Source organism: Cricetulus griseus, chromosome 2, assembly GCF_003668045.3.
Source record: "Cricetulus griseus strain 17A/GY chromosome 2, alternate assembly CriGri-PICRH-1.0, whole genome shotgun sequence".
Taxonomy (NCBI): Eukaryota; Metazoa; Chordata; class Mammalia; order Rodentia; family Cricetidae; genus Cricetulus; species Cricetulus griseus.
The window spans coordinates 409,495,648-409,518,826 of record NC_048595.1 but is presented as its reverse complement, the minus strand read 5'-3'; the positions used below and the strand labels follow the sequence as shown (position 1 = coordinate 409,518,826).

The 23,179-nt window shown below is 41.9% G+C and overlaps 1 protein-coding gene across 1 annotated transcript; it reads right to left on the bottom strand.

Annotated features, from left to right (window-relative positions):
* Positions 1-3,723: 3,723 nt before the first annotated feature.
* Coq10b (coenzyme Q10B) lies at positions 3,724-22,039 on the bottom strand. The gene is made up of 5 exons (XM_027396900.2): positions 21,871-22,039; positions 15,575-15,724; positions 14,112-14,304; positions 11,715-11,816; positions 3,724-4,789 (listed from the first exon to the last, which is right to left on the bottom strand). Exons 1-5 carry the CDS (start codon positions 21,978-21,980, stop codon positions 4,622-4,624), a joined length of 723 nt encoding a protein of 240 aa, XP_027252701.1. The 5' UTR covers positions 21,981-22,039; the 3' UTR covers positions 3,724-4,621.
* Between the last annotated feature and the right edge of the window lie 1,140 nt (positions 22,040-23,179).

Here is a 23,179-nt window from a genome sequence, read left to right as displayed (position 1 = left end):
GAAGCCTGACAGCCCAGCATTTTAAAATTAAGGACTTTTTGTAACAGGAATAATAAAAGACCCATAGACTGATGTTTGGGGTTGAAGCTGAAGATCAGAGAAGCAAAGCAGATAGCCATCTTATCTCTACCTCAGGCTGAAAGGGCTGTCCTGTCCTCAGTGTGGCTGGAGAGTAAATCCTTACACCAAGCCTCAGATTGCAATCCCAGACTGCTGCCTCCTTTTATACCTCTCAAATTCTGGGATTAAAGGCCTAGGATCCCAAGTGCTGAGATCACCTTTGTGTGAAGCTGTCTCTCATTAAGACTGGATCAAGTTCATGTAGCTCAGTGTGGCCTTGAACTAACAGAGATGTATCTGCTTGTTTTGTGAGTCCTGGGATTAAAGGTGTGTGCCACCACCACATGGCTCTGGCTGTTGGGATTAAAGGTGCCTAGCTCTAGGGGTGGTGGCTAGCTTTGCTTTCTGAACCCTCAGGCAAGCTTTAATAAGTCATAAATAATGTATCACCATAACTCTTGGTCACAATACACCAATAAATCTGGGGCTTTATTTTTTTCCCCATAATGGTGTGGTCTCTCCATCCTTCCTGTGTGATCATTACTATTGATAGTACACAGGCAAAAAGGCTTGAAAATAAATGATCCACTCTGTATTTTGTTGGTCACAAATGAGGACCAGATACTTCTGACACATATTGGGGTCTTCTATATTAAAAATTCCTGATACCACTGCCACTGTTACGATTTTTGTAATGAAGCCAACTCATTTGAATCCATAAAAATGTCTTTTTAGGGTATAATGTTTAATAAAACCAGCAGGGGTGTGTGTGGCATGTCTTTTTTTTTTTTTTTTTTTTTTTTTTTGTGGCAAGTCTTTAATCCCAGAATTTGGTAGGCAGAGGTAGGTGGTTCTCTTGAGTTCAAGGCCAGCCCAGTCTACAGATCGAGTTCCAGGATGGCCAGAGCTACACAAAGAAACCCTATCTTGGAAAATAAAACAAAACAACCACCAAAATAACAAAAAACATAAAGTCTTGCATGTATTTATTGGGGCAGGCTGAGCATCCCAAGTGCATATGATGCCAGAGGACAACTCCCTAAACTTAGCTCTCTCCTTCCATTGTAGGCCCCAGGGATTAAACTGAGATGGTAAAGCCTGCTTATCACACTTGAACTACTCTCAAACATGTTAAGTCAACATTTCCAAGGCATTTTCCACAGAATCCTAGGAAGAAAACTGCAGTAGAATGAGATTGGGACGAGATGTGCAAACATGATACACCCTGTCTTTCCAGGAGTCTCCCACCCCATACTTTTTGGGGAACAATTTCATACATGTATATAACAATCCCCATTATCCTCTCACTACTCCCTATCTTTCCCATGAAATCTTTCTTCTAAACAAGTGGTTGTTCCCCCACCACCACCTCTGCCATTTTTTTGGAGACCCCGAGTTTACTTAAGGTTGCTTGCACAAGCTGGGCTTGGGGAGTTTCTTACTGGATCATGAGCAACTTACCAGTGGCTACACAGTGAAGAAAATGACACCTCCTCTCTCAGCAACCATTAATTGCCAATAGTCTGCCAGGACTCCCCCCCCCCCAGTACATGATGGAATGTGGATGTCCTCCAACTTTGTGCAGTGGTGAGCTCCTGAGTGCAAAAGTCAGGTCTAGTCCAGACGTTCTTTCAGCATTCCTCCCTACCTCCCGGCTCATAGTCTTTCCACTCTTTCTTGCAAGATGTTCCCTAAAGCCTTGGAGTGGATAATATAGATGCCCCATTTAGGGTAGAGCACTTAGTCTCAGCACTCTGAAGTTATGAGTCTGCATTCATTACCACCCAAGGGAAAAAAAAAAGAAAAAGCAGCTCTGGTGAAAAGTGGTACACATCTATAGGGAAAAGCAAACATGCAGAAGGCAGTTAGACAACGTGTCCATTTAGCAAAGCAGCAGTAGGATGTCCTATCAGTAGAATGCTCTCCCCAGGGCTGGGGTGATGGCTTGAAGGATAAAGTGCTGACAATACATACATGAGGACCAGCATTCCCATCTCCAGCATGCATGTAAAAAGTCAAAAGTCAGGCAGGGAAGGCAGCATCTGTAATTCCAGCACTTGAGAGGCATAGACAGGTATCCCAGGGCATCCTGTCTAGCTCAACTAGCTAGAATCAGTGAGCTCCAGATTCAGCAAAAGACTCTGCCACAATAGCATGAAGAGCCCTCAGGGGAGACATCCAATGTCAACTGTAAAACACCATATGCACACATGCACCCACACACACACACACACACACACACACACACACACACACACACACACACACACACACACACACACACGCTCGAGCGCGCGCGCAAAAAAAATAACAACAAAAGAACACAAACAGGGATGGTGGCTCACACCTATACTTTTAGCATTTGGGAAGCTGGACAGCAGCCTCAGTCATGAGTCCACCTCCTGCATCATAGTGAGTTCCAGGCACGCCTGGGCTAATGACACCCCACCAAAACTAACCCAAATACCAAAATACAAATCAAATTCAAGGGATCACAGTTGCATGCAGACCATTTTGCTCTGGACATGTGCAAATGGGAAGATCTAGTTTCACTTGTTAAAAGCACAAGTAAGCCATGTGAGTAGATAGCCTGAGTTCCTCTCAGCCACACAGCCAGAGCCAAGAGAACAGGATTTACAGACTACTGAGCAAACTCCCACAAGCACCGTGTAAAGTTGAAAGCATCATGACTACAAGTTTAGCAGGAAGAGGTGACTCAGGACAGAGTAAAAGGAGGGGAGAAGATAACTGATTAGATAGAATGAGTTTAGTTCAAGCTTGTCAGTCTCTATGCAAAGTTTTTTGTTTTGGCAGTGCTGAGGATCAAATCGAGGATAAACATTGTACCCATGAAAGTAACTTTTTAATTGATTATTTTTAAATTTTATGTGCATTGTTTTGCCATGGGTGTCAGATCCGATGGAACTGGAATTAGACAGTTGTGAGCTGCCATGTAGGTGCTGGGAGTTGAACCTGGGTTCTGCTGAAGAGCAGCAGTCAGTGCTCTTAACCCAAGCCTTCTCTCCAGCCCCCTGAAAGTAATTAAGAAAAAATTATTATATCTACAGTGTTCTGCCTACATGTATGCCTGTACGCCAGAAGAGGGCACCAGTTCTCATTACAGATGGTTATGAGCAACCACGTGCAGCGAATTAAACTCAACACCTCTCTCTGGAAGGGTAAGCAGCCAGTGCTCTCATCCTCTGAGTCATCTCTCCAAACCCATGAAACTTCATGAAATTCTATAGTACTGTATTTCTGTTGCTATAGTTGTCAACCTGACACACACCTAGTCACCTGGGAAGAAGGAGTATCAGTTAAAGAATTGCTGCCATCTGATTGGCCTTTGGGTACGTCTGTGAGACATTTGCTTGACAGCTATTTGATGTAGGAGGGCCAAGCTACTATAGGTGGTATCACCCCTGGGTAGGTGGGTCTTCATTGTCTAAGAAAGCCAGCTGAACACTAGCCTGGGAACAAGCCAGGAGCAACACTCCCAGTCTGTGTTTCAGGTCTCCCTCTAGCTCCTGCCTTGAATAAATATATTTCTCACAAGGGCTTTTGCTCATGGTGTTTACAATAGCAACAGGGACACAAACTAGGCCATCTGTCAGAATAGACATTGAAACAATTCATTAAAGATTTAAATAATCAAAGTCACTATACAAAAATAAACAAATTAACTTTATTAAGTCATGACTTCAGCCCTTACATTGATTTGTTTTTAAAAAAATATCAGTTTAGAATATTATTGAAAGTGAATATGCACAATAAATAGAAAATGGGATGTGCAGTGCTGGAGGAATATTAATTAACTTATTTATCTGCTGCCTACAGTGACAGACAAGATTTTGACACGCAATTAGCATTTTGAAAGTGCAGGCAAAGCACCTGAGGGGAGGTTTCTAATGTTTAGAAAAGTAGCTTGGAGCTCTGGACCACTCACCAAAAACAAAAACAAAAAAAAACAAAAAACAAATCAAAAACCTACTCAGTACATCTGGGAGCAACTTCCCAACTACACTGAATTATCTACTGCTACCATAAGTACAACTAAAAATGTCAAAGTGCTAAGACTTCATTAGTAGTACTTCAAATCAAAGTCTCAACGTTAAATATTTGATTACTCAAATACCCTAAGACGTATGACAGGCCCAATAACAATAAGTTACAAATACCCTGAACCTAATAACTTAAACATGATACGGTTAATATAACACACAGCTAACCTTTCACGTAAGGGGTTAATTAAAAGACGTGTTAGTTCCACTTCGGAACTCAAATGAGGAATGCAGTATCTTAGCAACAGTGATGACAGCCATTATTACAAAGGCAGCACCTGCAAATGTACACATTACTTTGAGTTACACTTGATTGAAGAAGAAATAATTCTATGTACAAGAGGGTCCATATTCAATGCACACATTTTCAATGGAGCAAGTGAGCTTAGAATCAAGGCAGGCTTAACAAATGCTTCCTGACTTCTGAGTGGAGGGTGAGAGGACTTCCTAAAAGTGAATAAACTAGTCAAAAGTAGGTGGTGGCAGTTCATATTTTCCTGTTAGGTATGGTGAATTTCATGAAGCATTAATTCCCGAGGTATGTTTGTTTCTGGACCATACAGTTTACACGCTCTTCTTTCAAAGGCAGCTACCATTTGTTTCACAACTTCATCGAAGAACAGTGTAGCAAGCTGAGAGTGCAGAAGTGAGCGGAATTCAAAAGAAACCTGTAAGAGAATGTTAAAAATTATTTCACACATATCTGCTAGGTAGAATGACACATGTCTATAACCCTAACATTCAGGAGGCTGAAGCAGGGGTACTGGGAATTTAAAACCAGCCTACTATATACAGCAAATTTCAGGACAGCCTGAGCCATAAAACTAAAGGTCTGAGCAAAGCTAGCCATGGTGCTGCTACAGGCCTGCAATTCCAGTTACTAGGGAGATCCAAGTTCAAGGCTTGCCTGGGCTAGAGTGAATGAAAGGCCCTTTTTAAAGTTCTGGTGATATAGCTCAGTGGTAAAGCACCTGTCCAACACACACAGAACACTGGGTCCAAACCTCAGCACTACAGGAAAAAGCAACTATTTCTCCTGCTGAATTTCTAGTTAGGATAGTTCAGAGTATGAACTGGCTATCTAAGGTAGAGCCGTGTGGTCTACCTCCAGGGCAGATCTGGCACCCTCTGGAAGATGGGATCCTTTTTATAGTAGTGTCTAGCAACAGCTGTCTTAATGAGCCTGAGTAAATAAGACCAAAGAACCTTACTCTAGGGCAGAGAGTTTCACTGGCTTCTGCAATAAGATGGAGAAGACAGGGAATAGCTTTGCTAAATAAAAATTTTAAATCTTTCACGTTTATTTTAGTGTATGTGTAAATGTGCACAATTATGCAAGGGCATGCAATGGAGCTAGTTTGAGGACAACTGTCCTTCCACCACATCCCAGGGATCGAACTCAGGCTGTCAGTCTTGCCTGCACATGTCTTTATCCTTTGAGTCAACTTGCCAGCTCCATTTATTATTCTGACTTAGGAGAGCATATGTAGAGGTCAGCAGACAACCTACTAGAACAAGTTCTCTCTCTACCATGTAGGTCCTGGCTGGAGACTTAACTCAGGTCTCTGCATCTTGCCAAAACTATTCTGACTTCTTACTAACACTCTTGGCTTTACATGCAGCCTTCTCCACAAAAGGAAATAGGAAGTGACAGTTACCGTTCCTATGAGAAGTAACAGAAGGGAGTAGATATTGCCTATGTATGCACAGGCATGCCATACACAAACCAGGCAGCCAAAGAATCAGAACTTTATTAATATTCTGTTGTTCTGGATAGAATTTAAGGCAGTTACTATAAACAACAGTTTTAAAAACTTATAAAATACTTTAATTTTCCTCTATCAGCTGACTGCAATGCTGGGCATCAAACCTAGAGTTTCCAGTGAGACACATGCTAAGTCCTAACCTTTTTCCCTTATACTGGGACTTCTCACACACTGGACAAGGTCTCACTAAGTCATCTAGGCTAGATTCAAACATACTGAGTGCAGGCATCTAACTCATGATCTTCCTGCCTTAGCCTCCTCAGCAGCTGGGATTAAGGCCTATACCATTACCGTGTCTAGCTCTGGGCTTTTTATCCTTAAATAACCTTTTTTTTCAGGGGCAGGGGCGACAAGTTCTATGTAGCCTTGTTTGTTCTGGAGCTTGTTATGTAGACCAGGCTGGCCTTAACTCACGGAGATCTTCCTGCCTCTGCCTCCCAAGTCCTGGAATTAAAGACGTGTGCCACCACATCAGGCTAAATAACTTTCTTATAATTTTTTGTTTGTCTGTTTTGTTTTTCTAGTCAGGGTTTCTCTGTGTTAACAGCTCTGGCTGTCCTGGAACTCTCTCTGTAGACCAAGCTGGCCTCAAACTTGCAGAGGCTGCCTCTGCCTCCCAAGTGCACCACATTAAAGGCGTGCGCCACCACTACCCAGATAACATAAAATAACATGTGCTGAGATGGCTCAGTGGGTAAGAGAACCTGCTGCTAAGCCAGATGACCTCACTTTCTTCCTTAGGACTTGCACAGGGGAAGGAGGCAACTGACTCCCTCAAGTTGTCTTCTTTCACACACACAATAAATGAAAATGTAATAAAATAAAATAACCTATTTGTAAAAAGAAAATAAAGTAGCAGAAACAATATAAATAAAGGATTTTCAATACTCATCACCCCAAATTTTCCTATTTGTCTTATAACTATATAGCCACAGTACAGTTGTCAAAATCAGACAACTACCAGTTGCTAGGTAATAAATGCTATGATCTGAGCTGGGTGTTGGTGGCACATGCCTTTAATCCCAGCACTCGGGACGCAGAGGCAGGAGGATCTCTGTGAGTTCAAGGCCAGCTTGGTATCCAGAGCGAGTGCCAGGATAGGCTCCAAAGCTACACAGAGAAACCCTGTCTTGAAACCTCCCACCCCCCCAAAAAATGCTATGATCTAAATGGTGGACTATTCAAATTACCAACTGTCCTATTAATGCCAACGTTTAGATTGTATCCAGGACTTAATACAGAGGATAATTAGTAAAAAAAAAAAAAAAAAAAAAAAAATTCTTTTGAGACAGGGTATAACTGTACAGCTTTAGCTGACCTTTAACTTGTGATTCTCCTGCCTCAGACTCAACAGTCTCAGAATCAGAGGCGTGCTCTGACTCTCATTTTTTAATGAAAGTAATTCAAGAGCTGAAAAAAGAATGTGACATTTTCCCTAAATTACCACCATTTCTTATAATTTAATGCCTGAATTACAGGCACAGAGAAAACTCATTTCCTATTGGGAAGGCAGTTAGAAATGGCTTAAATTTACTACAGCAAAAGTTGTGGACTATTCCTTTACTGTGTGAATATATATCACTGTGATTGTTTTCATAAAGAAGCTGATTGGCCTATAGCTAGGCAGGATAAGGTTAGGCAGGAGAACCAGACTAAAAGGAGGCTGGGAAGAAGGGCAGAGTCGGAGAATTGAGAGGAGATGCCATAAGTGGCAGAGGGAACAGGATGGAAGTACATAAATGAGGTAAAGGAGACTGGGGCAGCACATAGATTAGTAGAAATGGGTTAATTTAAGTTGTAAGAGTCAACTAGCAACAAATCTGAGCTATTGGCAGAGCATTTATAATTAATAGTAAGTCTGAGTGGTTATTTGGGAACTGGTTGGCAGGACACCCAAACAGCTGGAACCTACATCCACATTGAGACCTGAGAAAGTTGAAAAAAGGGGTCTAAATACACAAAAATGGAGCCAAACACAGGTTCCTAGTCTCTCATGCTGGCTGCAGTACAGAGACACATCTCCTGGCAGCTGCCTTCGGGATGGAGCCAGTTGTCATGCACTGGTGCCTTTCACTAACTCAGCAGTGTTGGCAGCTGACATAGTAGTTTAAAATTCATCTCATGTGATCAGAAAACAATACAGATGCTCAGTAAAGACAGATCCAGACAAAAGAAACCTCTAAATGGGTTACAGTGTGTTTTAAAATGTACATAGGTTTGGGAGCAAAAGAGAAAGGTTACATACAGTCATAGATTAAAGAATAGTTTAAAAACAGCAAAATCCTTAAAAAAAAGGAGTGGCACACGCCTTTAATTCCAGCACTATGGAGGAAGAGGCAAGTAGATCTCTGTGAGTTCAAGGCTAGCGTGGTCTACAGAACGTGTTCCAGGACAGACTCTAAAGCTACAGAGAAACCCTGTCTCAGAAAAACAAAAAAACAAACAAACAAAGAGTAAAGTTAAAAAAAAAAAAAATAAGCCAAGTAAAGATAGAAAACACACAGAGACTCTGGATCCTATATGCTATTTTGTTGTCTCTTAATTTTCTGATTGTTGATGAACAAATGACAGCTGCTAACAGACATTTGCTTATGAAAGCTACTAGAGTTTTAAAAATATCTTAACTTCAAAACTGAAGTCAAAAGGTGTGTTGCTTTGAGGGCGAGGTTATACTTTTATTTCTATAGGAAATGAGAAGCTGTGGATTCATTCCAGGTTGCTATGCATCAGGTTTGATTGGGGAAGACCCCCTGAAAATCCTGGCTACAGACATAAAGAAATAAACCAAGAAAAACTACAAAACACATAATATATATTTTACCTGGTCAAACATAAAACAAATTATTATATTTGGCTATTTTGAGTACAACACAATCTATACTTGTATTAATACAGCTATGTTACCGTTGAAGTTTATGTATTTCAGAACACAGGGACTAGACACCAATAAAAATGGATGGCCCAGATAATCGAACATCTCAAAGCACCGCTGTTGTAGCTTCCTCAGAGTTCTGCATCCAGAATAGCTTCAAGGCTGCTGGTTGAGATAGTCCAGCCTTACAGAATACTCCATCCAAGACTTAACCATTATCCTGATTTTCTCAAGGTTTCCCCCAAAATGTCAGTGCTTCCCCAAAACAGAAAGTAGTCTAAAGAATGATGTCTACATTCCCAAGAGATGGGGTATAGGAAGGTTTTGCTTACTCAATGGATTATGGAATGTTCATCATTGTTTAGTGGATTTGGGTACAAGTTGTTATTGGTCATAGTAAAAAAAAGACTAAAACAAAATAGTTAAATTCAAAGATCTCTTTCTAAAGGAAAAAAGGGGAATATGATATAGGAATGATAGGAAAAAGGGTAGATTATTAAATCTACTTTAATCCAAAACACAACTATCTCAAAATAATTTACATTGATATGGATTTTGGTACATTGATACAAATTTAAAGTTAACTTTGTTATATTGTATGTATACCATAAACTCTTGTTTAGGATATTGTGTTTATACAGCTCATTAAAAAATGCAATATATCATTACAAAATACAGATTAATAGTCATCTATAGTAGTCAAACTTATAGTCAAGTATATTTTCAAGGTCAAACAGAGATGTATTTTAGATAGATAGGTACTCTTCAAATACTTGAGAGATCTACAGAATATGGCATTTAAGTTGTTTTAGTAACCTAAGAATTTCATGACAGTGAGACACATCTGCTCCTGGCAGCACCAATCTACTTCAGAGAAGATGACGGGAATGAAAAACCTCCATATGGAGTTTGTTTGTTTTCTTTATGGTAAAAGCTAGTCATTTGGGCAAAGAAACTGCCCTTGCCTCAATTGCTGACAGTATACTGTCCAAAATGGACTAGGAGGATGCAAACAAACAAAAAAACATGACTGACAACTTTGCCAAGACAAGGTAGGACAGTCTTTCAAAATTCTCTGCTTCTTAGAAATGTCTGTCAGGGGCTGGAGACACGGCTCAAGGTTAAGAGCACTGGCTGCTCTTCCAGAGGTCCTGAGTTCAATTCCCAGCAACCACATGGTGGCTCACAAGCACACATTATGAGATCTGGTGCCTTCTTCTGGTGTGCAGATATACATGGAAGCAGAATGTTGTACACATAATAAATAAATAAAATCTTAAAAAAAAAATGTCTGTCAGATATCCTAAGCCTGTAGGCCATAGATGGATGCCCCAATATTACAGAAGAACCTTGGGTGACTGTCCAGGCAGCCAGATGTCCTTTATAATATTACACTCTTCTGGGGTCTTTAAGGGAATTAAAGACTAAATAATTAGACTTAAAGTTTTCCTTAATTATAAAAAAAAAGGTAAATTAGGTATAAATCTTTAGACTCACAAAGATAAAATAGTATTTTCTTCAAATTTGCCAAATACAAATGGACTGGATATTGTAACTAATTCTGACTTGATAACTGTTTTTTGTTGTATATAATTTTACTAAGTTAAAGTTAAGACCTTTCTTTTTATTTAGACAAAAAGGGGAAATGTGTAATATTCCTTTACACTGTGTGTATATGTCACTGTGATTGATTTAATAAAGAAGCTAACTGGCCTCTTGCTAGGCAGGATAAGGTTAGGCAGGAGAACCAGACTAAGAGGATGCTGGAGTTGGAGAATTGAGAGATGCCATGAGTCATAGAACGAGCAGGATGGAATGCACATACATACATACATGAGGTAAATGAGCCTCAGGGCAGCACATAGATTAACAGAAATGGGTTAAATGAAGTTGTTAAGAGTTGGCTAGTAACAGAATTGGCTGGTGGGACAGAAAAGTCTGCCTATAAAAAGTGATATGAACAAGACAATAGGAATCTCTAGATCATTTGCTTATTTATTTTTATGATACAGGGTCTCACTATGCAGTCTTGGCTAGCCTGGAACTCACTCTGTAAACCAGGCTGGTCCCAAGATCATAGAGATGAGATCACTTGCCTCTGCATCCTCATCCTCAGTGTTAGAATTAAAGGCAGGCATCACCACACCTGCCAGGAGTTCCTAGATTCTCTTTTGAATTTGATTTCTGCGTCTAAAATGTAATGTATTAAACCTCTAGCAGGTTTAAATGTCTTTAGTATTGAACACACAGTGAAATGACAAGTATTTGGTTTGGTTGGTCTGTTTTCCAATGCTTGATAATTAATCAGTGTATCCATCTAATCCTCATTTTATAGTTAAAAAAAAAAATCTCTGCAGCTTTTGCTGTTGGCAGAAACACTCAAAGATGTAGGAATAATTAATGGCTTTTTCACTTCTGAATCCACAGTGCCCTAGTATTAAAAATTAAAATACACTTTGATTCATTAAGCCATCTTGAAAACATGATTATGACTTCCTGCACTCAAAACAACTATTGGAGCCAGGAGGTGATGGCAAACACCTTTAGTCCCAGCACTCAGGAGGCAGAGGCAGACGATCTCTGAGTTTAAGGCCACCCTGGTCTACAACTTGAATTCTAGGACAGCCAGAGCTGCACAGTGAGATCCAGGGCATTATTAGTTAAGTGTGACGGTATCTGCTGTAACCCTAGCGCTCAGGAGGTTGAAGGATGATAGTGAAGTTGAGGCCAGCCCAAGCTATACAGTAAACTGCAATCCAGCTCAGGCTACAAAGCAAAACACTGCCTCAAAACAAAACAAAACAAAACAAAAGCATAAATTGGGGCTGGCAAGATGGCTCGATGGCATATTACCATCAAGCCTGATGATCTGAGTTTAATTTCCCAGGACCCACATGAAAGAAGGACAGAAGAGACCCTTGAAAGCTATAAACAAGAACTTTAAGACAGACTTACTGAAAAATCCAAGGTACAAGTTCTTGGATAGCCAGGAAGACCTGGGCTAAAACGCCAAATAGTCTCCAAATGATTGAAAAGTTTCCCATCAGTACAAGATGCCTAGAACAAAATAGAAAGAAAAAAATACTTTTCATATGAGCAGGAATCTACCACCACTGGGGCTTATTTACTTGAAAAGTAATTATCTTTATCAGCTCAGAATACAAGAGATGAAGACCCCTAGTAGCTTAGTACAAGGAAGTAACAACTTCTCACCAAAGTCAATCATTTTCTCTTCCTCTAGGATCCTAGATTGTCAGCTGTTCTCTCTCATGTGCTCACCCACTGTGCTACTGAGCCTTATTCGATTTCACTCCTTTACCAACAAAACTGTGTGTATGTGTGTGGGGAGGGTGTAATGCTCATGTGTGTTGACCACAGTATCCTCCTCAATCACTAGCCATCTTTTTGAGGCAGAGTCTGCGTGATGTACAATCACTTTGGAGACAAATCTCTGGCATGTCTATAGAGGATTATGGGATTAGGTCCACATGAAGGCCCACCCTAAATGTGGGCAGCATGAGTCCCAGAACTGGTGTCCTGGACTGAATCAAAAGGAGAAAGTGAAGCACCAGCATCCACTGATGTGATTCTTGACTGTGGATGCTGTGTGGCCTGTGAACCACAAGCTTCTGCTGCCATGACTTCACCAACTGCCATGTTTTCTCTACCATGAGGAAAGGTTCATTTGAACTATGAACCAGAATAAAGTCTTCCTCCCTTATACCACTTCATGTCAGGTGTGTGGACACAGCCATAAGGAAGTAAAACCCTGAGCCTGGGTCCATCCATCTGAGCTTCAGAGACCCAGCCTCTGCCTTCCAGGACTGGGGGTCATGGCCCACATACCACTCTCAGTGCTGGGGAGCCACACTCAGGTCCTTGTGCTTGACAGTAAGTACTCTGACAACGGGGCAAACCCCCTACCCCAGGGAGTGGTTTTTAAAAAACCCATTTCCAGTTCTACTTACAGGTGATTGTGAACACGTTCTTTATGTTGGAAAATAACATATACTTATACCATCACTCTGAAATGGCTGACATGTTCATAAAGTATCGGGTACATATTTCTAGGACAAACTGTTTTGTCTGCCTGTATGTCTGTGCAGCACATACATGCCTGGTACCCACAGAAGTCAGAAGAGGGCATCAGGTCCCTTAGAACTGTAGTTACAGGCAGTTGCAAGACACCATGTGGGTAGTGGGAACTGAACCAAGTCCTCTGAAAGATCAGCTTAATCACTGAAACATCTTTCTGCTCCCACATATAAATTTCCTTCTCTCTCTCTCTCTCTCTCTCTCTCTCTCTCTCTCTCTCTCTTTCTCTTTCTTTTTTACCTTTCTTCTTTCTTTCTTCCTTTCGGAGACAGGGTTTCTCTGTGTAGCTTTGGAGCCTATCCTGGCACTCGCTCTATAGATCAGGCTGGCCTCGAACTCAGAGATCTGCCTCTGCCTTCTGAGTGCTGGAATTAAAGGCGAGCGCCCTACCACCAAGCTCCTTTTAACTTTCTCTGGCCTTTCACTGTCTTACCACTTCTCCTTTAACTTAAAAAAAAAAAAAAAAAAAAAAAAAAAAAGTGTACCGGGGGATGGTGAAGGCATACACCTGTAAGCCCAGCACCTAGGATTCAGAGGAAGGTGAATCTCTGTGGTTCTTGGCCAGCCTGGTCTGAGTTCTAGGATAGCCAGAGCTGTTACACAGAGAAATGCTGTTTCAGGAATGGGGAAAATGTGTATGATAAAGTAATATGCTGAAAATATCAATATATTAAATTTTCTTTTCTAACTTCAAATTCACAGTCCACTTGCCTGACCTTCTTTTACTGTTAGGAAGGCAGGCATGTGCTCTCATATCCTACTTTTTTTTTAAACATACCCTATTTTATTTTTTATTTTTTAAGATTTTATTTACTTATTATGTATACAGTCTTCTGCCTGCATACCAGCAGGAGGCACCAGATCTCATTCAAGGTGGTTGTGAGCCATCATGTGGTTGCTGGGAATTGAACTCAAGACCTCTGGAAAAATAGTCAGTGCTCTTAACCACTGAGCCATCTCTCCAGGCCCCCAACATATCCTAGTTTAATAGATGAAAACATTTCTCACTTCCAAATGATCTATCTTGCAATTCAGTAGTCATCAGAGGAAAAACAGAAAAATAACAACCTTCTCATTTCCAAATTTTACTCCAACTGCTATTTGAAAAGAATTATGCTAATGCTGTATAAATCTACAATAAATGGTTTTTCCCCTTTCCTCTTACTAGAAGTATCTTTCAAGCTATTACATATTATTTAACTCATTTAGTATGATAAACATATAGGGAATATTAAAACAACCAAAAAACAAACTTACCTTTACTAAATGTGGTTTTACCAAGGTTACAACTGATGTATATCGCTCCAAAACAGGTGGAAACCCAACTTCTAATCGAGTTTTACAATACCCAGATCTCCTAGATATTATGTCTGATTTTTTACACCAAGGAACAAAATGCTTATAATCTTCCATTCCTGATACCACATCATACATTTCTTGCATTGAGTATCTAAAGAAGAGAGATAAATAACATTAACAATGGATTCTATGAGATATGAGTTTTAAATAGAATACAAATAAAAGATTCGAATATAAATCATTTGGCACACATATCGAACCACATGATGGAATGGATGAGTTCAAACAACATAGAAAGTGAAAGGACTGTAAATACACATATGACAGAGGTCACAATGACTATAGTCCCCATAGACTTGAATGCTTAGTCATTAGGAGTATTTGAGAAGGGTTAGGACCTTGTCGGAGTAGGTGTGGCCTTATTGGAGGAAGTGTGTCACTAGGGGTAGGCTTTGAGGTTTTAAAAGCCTAAGCTAGACCCAGGCTCTCTCTGCCTGCCTGCAAATTGGAAAGTAGCTCTCAACCACTTCTCCAGCACCATGCCTGCCATGCCTGCTGCCATGATGATAATGGACTAAGCCTCTGAAATTCGAAGCCAGCCCCAACTAAATGCTTTCTTTTTTAAGAGTTGCCTTGGTCATGGTGTCTCTTCATAGTAATAGAACACCAACTGAGACAATGACCAAATAACAATATAACTCTTTAAATATATGTAAAAACCTGGGAGCCAGATATTTATTATTCTTACTCATAAAGGCAAGGAAAACATAGGAACACATACCTAAAATCTTAACTCTCAAGAGGCTCTGGTAAGAGGAATTGTCAAGAGTTCAAGTCCATCTAGAGCTATATAGCAAGTACCAGGCTAGCCAGTGCTACATAGTAAAACCCTGTCTCAAAACTCAAATAAACAAACAGATCCTGGACACAGTTAAACTATAAACCACCATAAAATTATAATTAATCTTAAATTACAAAGGGAGATTTTGGGTAGGGTGGTGGTTATCTCAGAACTCAGGCAGGCAGATCTCTTAGTTTAAGGCCAGTCAGGGCTGCACAGAGAAACTCTTGTCTTAAAATTCCCCCAAAATGGGGGGGGGGGGGGAGATGATTTGGGTTACAACAAAATTTGAGCCTTCATTTATGTTTTAATTGGTCTTAATAATCATGAAAGAATAACAAAGATGCAAGTCATAAATGATTTCCTTTAAATATCAAGGTTACTTTTATCCTACACAGTTAATAAAATATTAGAGTCCCTCAACAATATGCATAAATATACATAAAACATCAAGGGTTATAGACAGGTTAACCTAGAAAAAGCAGTCTAATCTATAGGAAGATAATCCAGAGAGAAAGCAGCACGCCATTCTATAGAAAAATTAAGTGTGTTCTTAATAAAATTATTATTATATACTAACCCTATAATTCTTCTCTCTGAATATTCTTTTCGTTTATTTACTAATGGTGCAGTGATTTTGAAGAATGTTCTTGCGTAGATCTCTTTAGGTAAAACTGAGGTATGTGGTGGAAGAGTTCTGTTCATCAGTATACCACAGGAAGCTAAGTATCTAAAAAACAATTTATAACATTTAAGATAAAAATTAAACACAAATTATACAGGCATTATAAAAAGCAATTATATTTCAGAAGAGTTTGCAATTTTAGAGTAGTATGAAAACATAGGCATAGACTCAGAAAGATAAACTTCTAAGTAGCATAAAGAAAATTACAACAGGGGCTGGAGAGGTGACTCAGAGTAAAAGAGTACTGGCTGCTCTTCCAGAGGACCCAGTTTCAATTCCCAGCACCCATGTGGGAGCTTTCAACTGTCTGTAATCCCAGTTCTAGGAGATATGACACCCCCACACAGACTTACATGCAGGCAAAACACCAATATACATAAAATGAGTAAACCTAAATTAAACAACAACTGACAGTGTGGTTAGAAGCTTCTGGAACAAATGTTATCTTCTCAGGAGCTGGCTTTCAGTTGGCAACTATGTTTTACAACACACTAAGCCATAGGCTTGCTTGTATATTCTTCATCTATTACCCAGTTCACCTTATACATCCAAGTTGTTTCCTGCCACACCAATGAAACCTGAATCAGACCTCAGTCTCAGATCCAGAATCTGGCACTGTCAGAGCTGCTGCTCCTCTGATTTCCTAATCATTTATTTCAACATGCATGTGTTACAGTATATCCTGTTACAAAGTGGTGGCTGTTTGAGATGAGCCTATGCCAGACGTCAAGTATGCTCGTGCTCACCCTTTTAAGAAATTTATTTATGTATGAGTGCTCTGTCTGCTTGTATGCCTGCATGCCAGAAGAGGGCATCAGATCCCGTTATAGATGATTATGAGCCACCATTCACTGTGTGGTTGCTGAGAATTGAACTCAGGACCCTGGAAGAGTCAAAAATGCTCTTAACTGCTGAGTTGTATCTCTAGCCCTATCCACCTTTATCTAACAAGCTTACTGAATAACTATTTTATACTATCCAACCACTATTAGTCCACATACTGGTAAACTCTTAGTCCACATAGACATAGGCTCTTATTCTAGGCTTGACTGCTAATCACTACAGATTATCACAGTAAACAGAACAAATATGAACCTTCCAAAGATTACACTGTAGCTAGGAATTCAAAGGGCACCTGCACTCACGCATACATCTCATACACAGATACAGAAACATAATTGAAAACAAAACTCTTCAAAAAGAAAATGTGGAGCTAGAGATGGCTCATCCTTTAACAGTGTATACTATTCCTACAGACACCTTGTAGGGAGACACTGTAGGCCTAGGAGCTAGGTACAGGTATGCTTGACTACGACTGCCAGGGCGTGGTCAGGGTAGGTTCAGGATGACTCTCGGGGAGTTCTTAAGGGGGCAGCAGACACGTGGGAGTTCTCTCTGGCCTCCCTAGCCTGCTGCCTCTGGGCACATTCTGGCTTAAGTTTGGCTGGTGTTCATCTGAATAAAGGTATCTTAACCTTACGGACTACAGCTGGACTTCAATCTCGTTATAACACCTTTGTTCAGTTTTCAGAACCCAAACTGGGTAGCTCACAATGACCCGTTCCAGGGGATCTGAACCTTCTTCTGGACTCTGAGAGCACCTACACTCGTGTACATTCAAACACACAGACCCACATATATACACAATGCTTTAAAGAAAAAAAAGATAAAAGTCTGGGGGACCAGCAAAAAATGCTCTGCAGGTAAAGACATTAACTCAAAAACCTGACAATTCTGAAACCCATGTAAAGACAAAAGGAGAGAACCAATTCTACCAAATTGTCCTTTGACCCTCACACACTCACTGTACATCATATACACAAATACAGACTACTAAGTATTTTTCTTAAATTGCTAAAAACAAATGGGTGTGGAGTCATGATCAGAATCTTTAGATAAAGTGTCCCTGGAAGCTCTGGAAGTCTTGTTTTAGTGTCTATACAAGAAGTAGGACTGCTTAGTGGTACAGGCCTGTAATCCCCAGGAGGTTAAGCAAGATCTTGAGTTCAAAGCCAGCCTGGGAAACTGGCTGTCTCAAAATAAAAATGGGATGGGCTATAGCTCAATGGTAAAATGTACATACATATGAATATAAAAAACATGCTCATAAATATGTAAATAAATGGGGGCATTCCAGGTGGTAGGGAAAAGCTTAGCAGTATCCGGAAACTAAAAAAGACTAACAGTCTGACACAGCAGTACACACCTGAAATCCCAGCACTTTGGGAGGCAAAGGTAGAAAGATCCAGACAGGGAGACTCTGTCTAACCAACAAACAAGCATCCAGGCTAAGGGGCAGACACTTGTAATTTCAGCACTAGGCCTCCCAGAGACTTAAGGCCATCCAAGGCTACACAAGAGTTTGAAGTTGGCTGGACTCCATTAGAGTCAAACAAAACAAACTCAGAAAAGACCAGCAATGTAGGAGCAGTGTAACAGTCCGGGAGGACAGTATAAAAAATACTGTAGGCTCAAGAGATGGCCCAGTGGGTAAAGCTCCTGCTATGCAAGCATGGGAACCTCAGTTCTCAAGAATCCACACGAAGTCAGATGCATATAGCATGCTGTTCCCCCCACACTTAAAAGGAAGCCTTGGGGGGCTGAGAGATGACTCAGAGGTTAAGAGCACTGGCTGCTGTTTCAAATGTCCTGAGTTCAATTCCCAGCAACCACATGGTGTGGCTCACAGCAGTCTGTAATGAGATCTGGTGCCTTCTTCTGGCATGAAGAGACACATGCAGGCAGAATACTGTATACATACTAAATAAATAAAATTTAAAAAAAGGAAGCCCTGGGAGTGCACACACACAAAGTGTATACAGACAACAAACAAAGAAGAAGAAAACTATAAAGTTGCAAGGCATAGGGGGATCAAGCTGGAACTGAGCTGGTAGCTTCCTCTCTCCTGATGGCAAACTTTCACGGTGCAGGAAAGTAGTATGACAGGATGATATGGATCAAGTCATTAATAGATTACCCAGCTGAGGACACTTTGGGCTACAATATCAACTTAGCAGGCAAGATGTGCTCAATAGTGCAATACTGGCATGACTACTATGCGGGTAATGGATGTTTTTCTGATTGGATCTGAGGCCTACTCCACAGGAAGAAATTCATGCTTGGTACTGTGAATCTGGAAGGTCACAGGCCTTAGCATGGAAGCTATTACTGTTGTTTTGCTAAATGGACATGTTGTCAACTGTTTTCTAAATACTTACTTACATTTATATCCATAACTGACTGCGATATGCAGCCTGTCAGACAGTTTCTTTTTGCAAGTGGGTGGAAGCACATACAAAAACTCACGGCTAGTTAAAGTACTGAACAATCAGCCTTAAATGGGACATCTATTATCACCTACTCCTAGGCTCAAGGAACACAGCAGAAAAATGGGTAGTAAACAATCTAAAAATGAAGGCTAAAGAGGGACGATACAAAATAAATGTCTCCTGGACAGGAGATGGCTGCTATGCTCAGGAAAGCCTGTCACCAACTCCCAAGTGCTGAGATCAAAGGCATGCAACACCATATCTAGCTTATTTTATTTGGGGATCACAGAGATGTCTCAGCAAGTAAATGTACTTGTCACCAAGCCTGATGGCCTGAGTGCAACCCCAATGACCCATGGTGGAAGTCGTCTAACTTCTCCATGTGCACACACCATACTCTGTGGCACAAGTGCACCCACACTAACACACACTAATTAATATAAAGTTCACAAAGCCTTGGCACACACCGTTAATCCTAGCACTTGTGAGGCAGAGGCAGTTTGATCTTTGTGAGTTCAAAGCCAGCCTGGTCTACAGAGTGAGTTCCAGGACAGCCGAAACTACAGAGTAAGACCCTGTCTCAATAGATAAATAAAATGTTGACAATGAGAATTTATAAAAATAAACTATGTGTATAGCCAAAAAAAAATAAGAAACAAAACCTAGTATGCAAAATGCCTAGTTGTTTATTTTCTCTATGCAGTCCTGGCTAGCCTGGAACTTGCTAGATAGACCAAGTCAGCCCTGAACTAGCAGAGATCCACCTGCCTTCTGTCTTTTTCCTTGTTTGCTTTTATTTTTGAGACAGTCTTACTCTGTGTAGACAGGTGAGACTTGACCTTGAAATCTTATGTGTCAGTCTCCTGTGGTGCTGGAATTAACAGGTATGCAGCAGGAATCTTGATAATGAACCTTTTTACCATTATGTGCATGTGGGTACTAGTGACTAAGAAGGCCAGAGGCCTTGGATTTCCTGGAGTAGAAGATGCATATGAGATTCCTTATGTGACTGGTGGGTACCACAAGAGCTAGCACCAGACTTTTCTTTTTAAGATAATAGAGGGGTCGGGTATGAGGGCATACCTGCCTTTACTCCCAAGACTCAGAGAGGTGAGGCAGGTGGATCTCTGACTGTTCCAGGCCAGCCAGGACTATACCATGAGACAATGTCTCAAAACAAAAAACATGCAGATCACAGGCCAGCATGCACCTAGCATGCACAAGGCCAGAGTCCCTACCAGAGGACGAACGAACGGGGACACACACACACACACACACACACACACACACACACACACACACACACACACACACCCTACCTCTACAAGATGCCTGTTTCCAAAGAGTCAAGCTGAGTAGGAAGCCCTCTAAGACAACCTTACACAATTTGATCATACTCCTAAGAAAACTGTGTGTGCTTAAAACAGTAACAGATTTCCTGATCACTATGTCTGTTTTGGTTATGGCATCCTGGACAAAACATCTATTTTTACACATTATTAAGGGGTAGGGATATAGAGCTAAGTAGTAGAGCTGGTTAACATGTTCATGGCCCACAACTGGCTCTAGCACCTCCCATTCACCTGCCCAGAGAGGCTAGAATTGCAATGTGGAGAGCCACACAGTTAGCTGCTTACGCAATCAAACCAGCAAATGAATACTGAGACACACTGCAAACAGTTTTGATCATTAATATTCCAAAACTATTCTTTCAAACAACCTATAATAAAGGGCATAACACAAGCTGATGTAATACTTTTATGTATTCACAAACCATTTTTGGGTTGTTTTTTTTTCTTTTTGAGATCCAATCTTTCAATACTTCACAGGCTGGTCTGGATATCCTGAGCACAAGCCTCAGACCACAGGCAGCAAATTGGCATTTAATGAGTAATATAAGCAGATTTGAAGTATGAGGAGGTTATGTCCTGCTTGGAAAGCTATGAGCTGAAGATAAACTATCTGATATCACTTTAGTTTCAACAAATGATTCTGTGGGGTTTGGAGGTGGAACATTGCTGATACTTTTTGTTTGTTTTTGAGGCAGGATCTCACCATGTCGTTCTAGCTGGTCTGGAACTAGCTATGCAGACCAGGGGCGACCTTAAGTACCAGGCCCCACCTCTTTCTTGCTATTTTAAAGTCTTCAACTGAAATCTCCTGGAACTCACCAAGATTTGTGCTTTCTCCTCCATAACGTACACATACAATTCATTTCAAATATTAATTTTGCTTTTCGGTCTTGAGACAGGGTCTCATTTTGTAAGTTAGGTTGGTCTCGAACTCACAGCGATCCTCCTACCTGAGCCTCACTGCCAGGGTTACAGGTGTGATCTTTGAGAATAATTTATTACAGTATTATTCGTAACAGAAAAACTGCGTAGTAAACTTATAGTACCCTTCAGGTCTCTACATTCATCTCCATCCTCAACACCCCCCCCCATAAGTGGGCCAACCAGGAAAACTGAAGGCAGAGCCGACTTGAAGGTTACAGGACCTCTAAGTTACAGCAGAGTGAAAACACACACGCACGCACGCACGCACACACCAGGTCCTCTTTGTTGGCTGCGTTTCATTTTCCGAGGGCCGAGTGGCCGGAGTCAAAGCGGCAAGAAAGAAAGCGTCTGCCAGGCAGGATTCCCACGGCTCCTGGAGCCGTCGGCGTCGGTGCAGTTAAAACTTTCCCGAGCGCCGCGGACCACCGCGAGGAGACCGGAAGAGTGGGAGCTGGAGGCCCGGCTGCTTCTCAGCTGCTCCCACGGCCGTCTAGACGATGACTCACCCCGAAAACACGAAGTGCTCGCGGGCCGGCCGGCCAAGCGCCGCGCCCCAGTTCTCCGGCCCGGCCCGAGCCTACTAAGGTCAGCGACCCGGCCACAGGCCCGCCCCGCGCCGGCCGCCCGGAAAACCTCTGCTCGCTACCTGACGTTGCGCGCAGGCCCCCGCGTTGGTGCTTCCGCCACGGTGGTCGACTTCGGACGGCACCCCGACACCACCCTGGCCAGGGCCCTCTGACTGGTCCGAGCTGCCATGATCGTCTTCGTGAAGCCGGTAGCCAACGCCGGCACCGGGCCCGAGGCGCCGCCCTCCGGCCGGCCCGGCAGGAGGGCTCCCGCACCTCGCAGCCAATCCGCGGGCCCTCTGGGCAACAGGACACGCCCCTTCTACTCCTTTCCTCCCCTCAACTCCATGACGTCAGGATGACGCCAGACTGACGCACGCGCCAGGGCCGCCTCCCGCCGGCCAATCAGAGGGACGCGGTCTCCAGGACACGCGCCGCTTCTGCCACGCGCCTGCGCGCTTATGTAATCTTCGTGACGCCCTCCTGGGTTCACCCGCTGTCCCGGTTGTTGTCCGGAGCCTTTCGGGGTAGCGTCTCGAGGCTGGACCAGCGAGGCCCGCCCTGCAGCGCGAGGGAAGCTCAGGAGCTGGCTCATTATGTAACTGTCCGTCGTCGTCGTGGTGTTTCCCTCCCCCCCATGCTGAGCCCGGCAGGTGCTCGCGCCTGCTGCCAAGCCTGGCAGATCTTACTGTGTAATGTCTAAAACAGTACCTGGTGTACTTGGTGTACTGGCCCTGAGGGGTTGTTCCAGGTTAATGAGGGCAACTCCGAGTCATGCTGTCCAGGAACAGTTCTAGCTGCCTTTCTCCTACGTGGCCAGAATTTGGTGTTGATTTTATGGGCTAGGTTTCCCTCGTTTCATACAAAGCAACAACTTTGCCACATTTCAGGACTGGATGAGGCCCTGACTTTTTTGTTCCCAAGTCCTTGTTTAACCTCTGTAGTCCCTGGCTTCTCGTAAGGGTAGAGTAGTACTTAACTATTTTAACACACCTGAAAACATGTTGTATTTATTTATAAGGGGGCACACGGCAATCGTTGTGTGAAGGTCAGAGTCCATTTTGTTCCTAGAGGGATAGAACTCATTTCACAGGCTTACACAGCGAGGTTTTTTAAATATTTTTAAAAGGAATTTTAACCTTTATTTATTTTGAAGGTTTATTTATTTAGTTATTATGTATAGTGTTCTATCTGCTTGTGTGCCTGCAGGCCAGAAGAGGGCACCAGATCTCATTAAGGATGGTTCTGAGCCACCATGTGGTTGCTGGGAATTGAACTCAGGACCTCTCTTAACCTCTGAGCCATCTCTCGAGCTCCCCACAGCGAGTATTTTAACCACTTAGCCTCTTGCTGGTTCTAATACCATTTTTAAAATCTTATGTTTTATTA

Bases quoted from the DNA above. Each gene is read 5' to 3' on its own strand.
- Coq10b (XM_027396900.2), bottom strand. From the start codon at position 21,980: ATGGCAGCTCGGACCAGTCAGAGGGCCCTGGCCAGGGTGGTGTCGGGG. The intron at 15,725-21,870 runs GTAGCGAGCAGA...ATTGTTTTTTAG, and splicing joins GGGCCTGCGCGCAACGTCAG to ATACTTAGCTTCCTGTGGTA. The intron at 14,305-15,574 runs GTTAGTATATAA...TCTCTTCTTTAG, and splicing joins TCAGAGAGAAGAATTATAGG to ATACTCAATGCAAGAAATGT.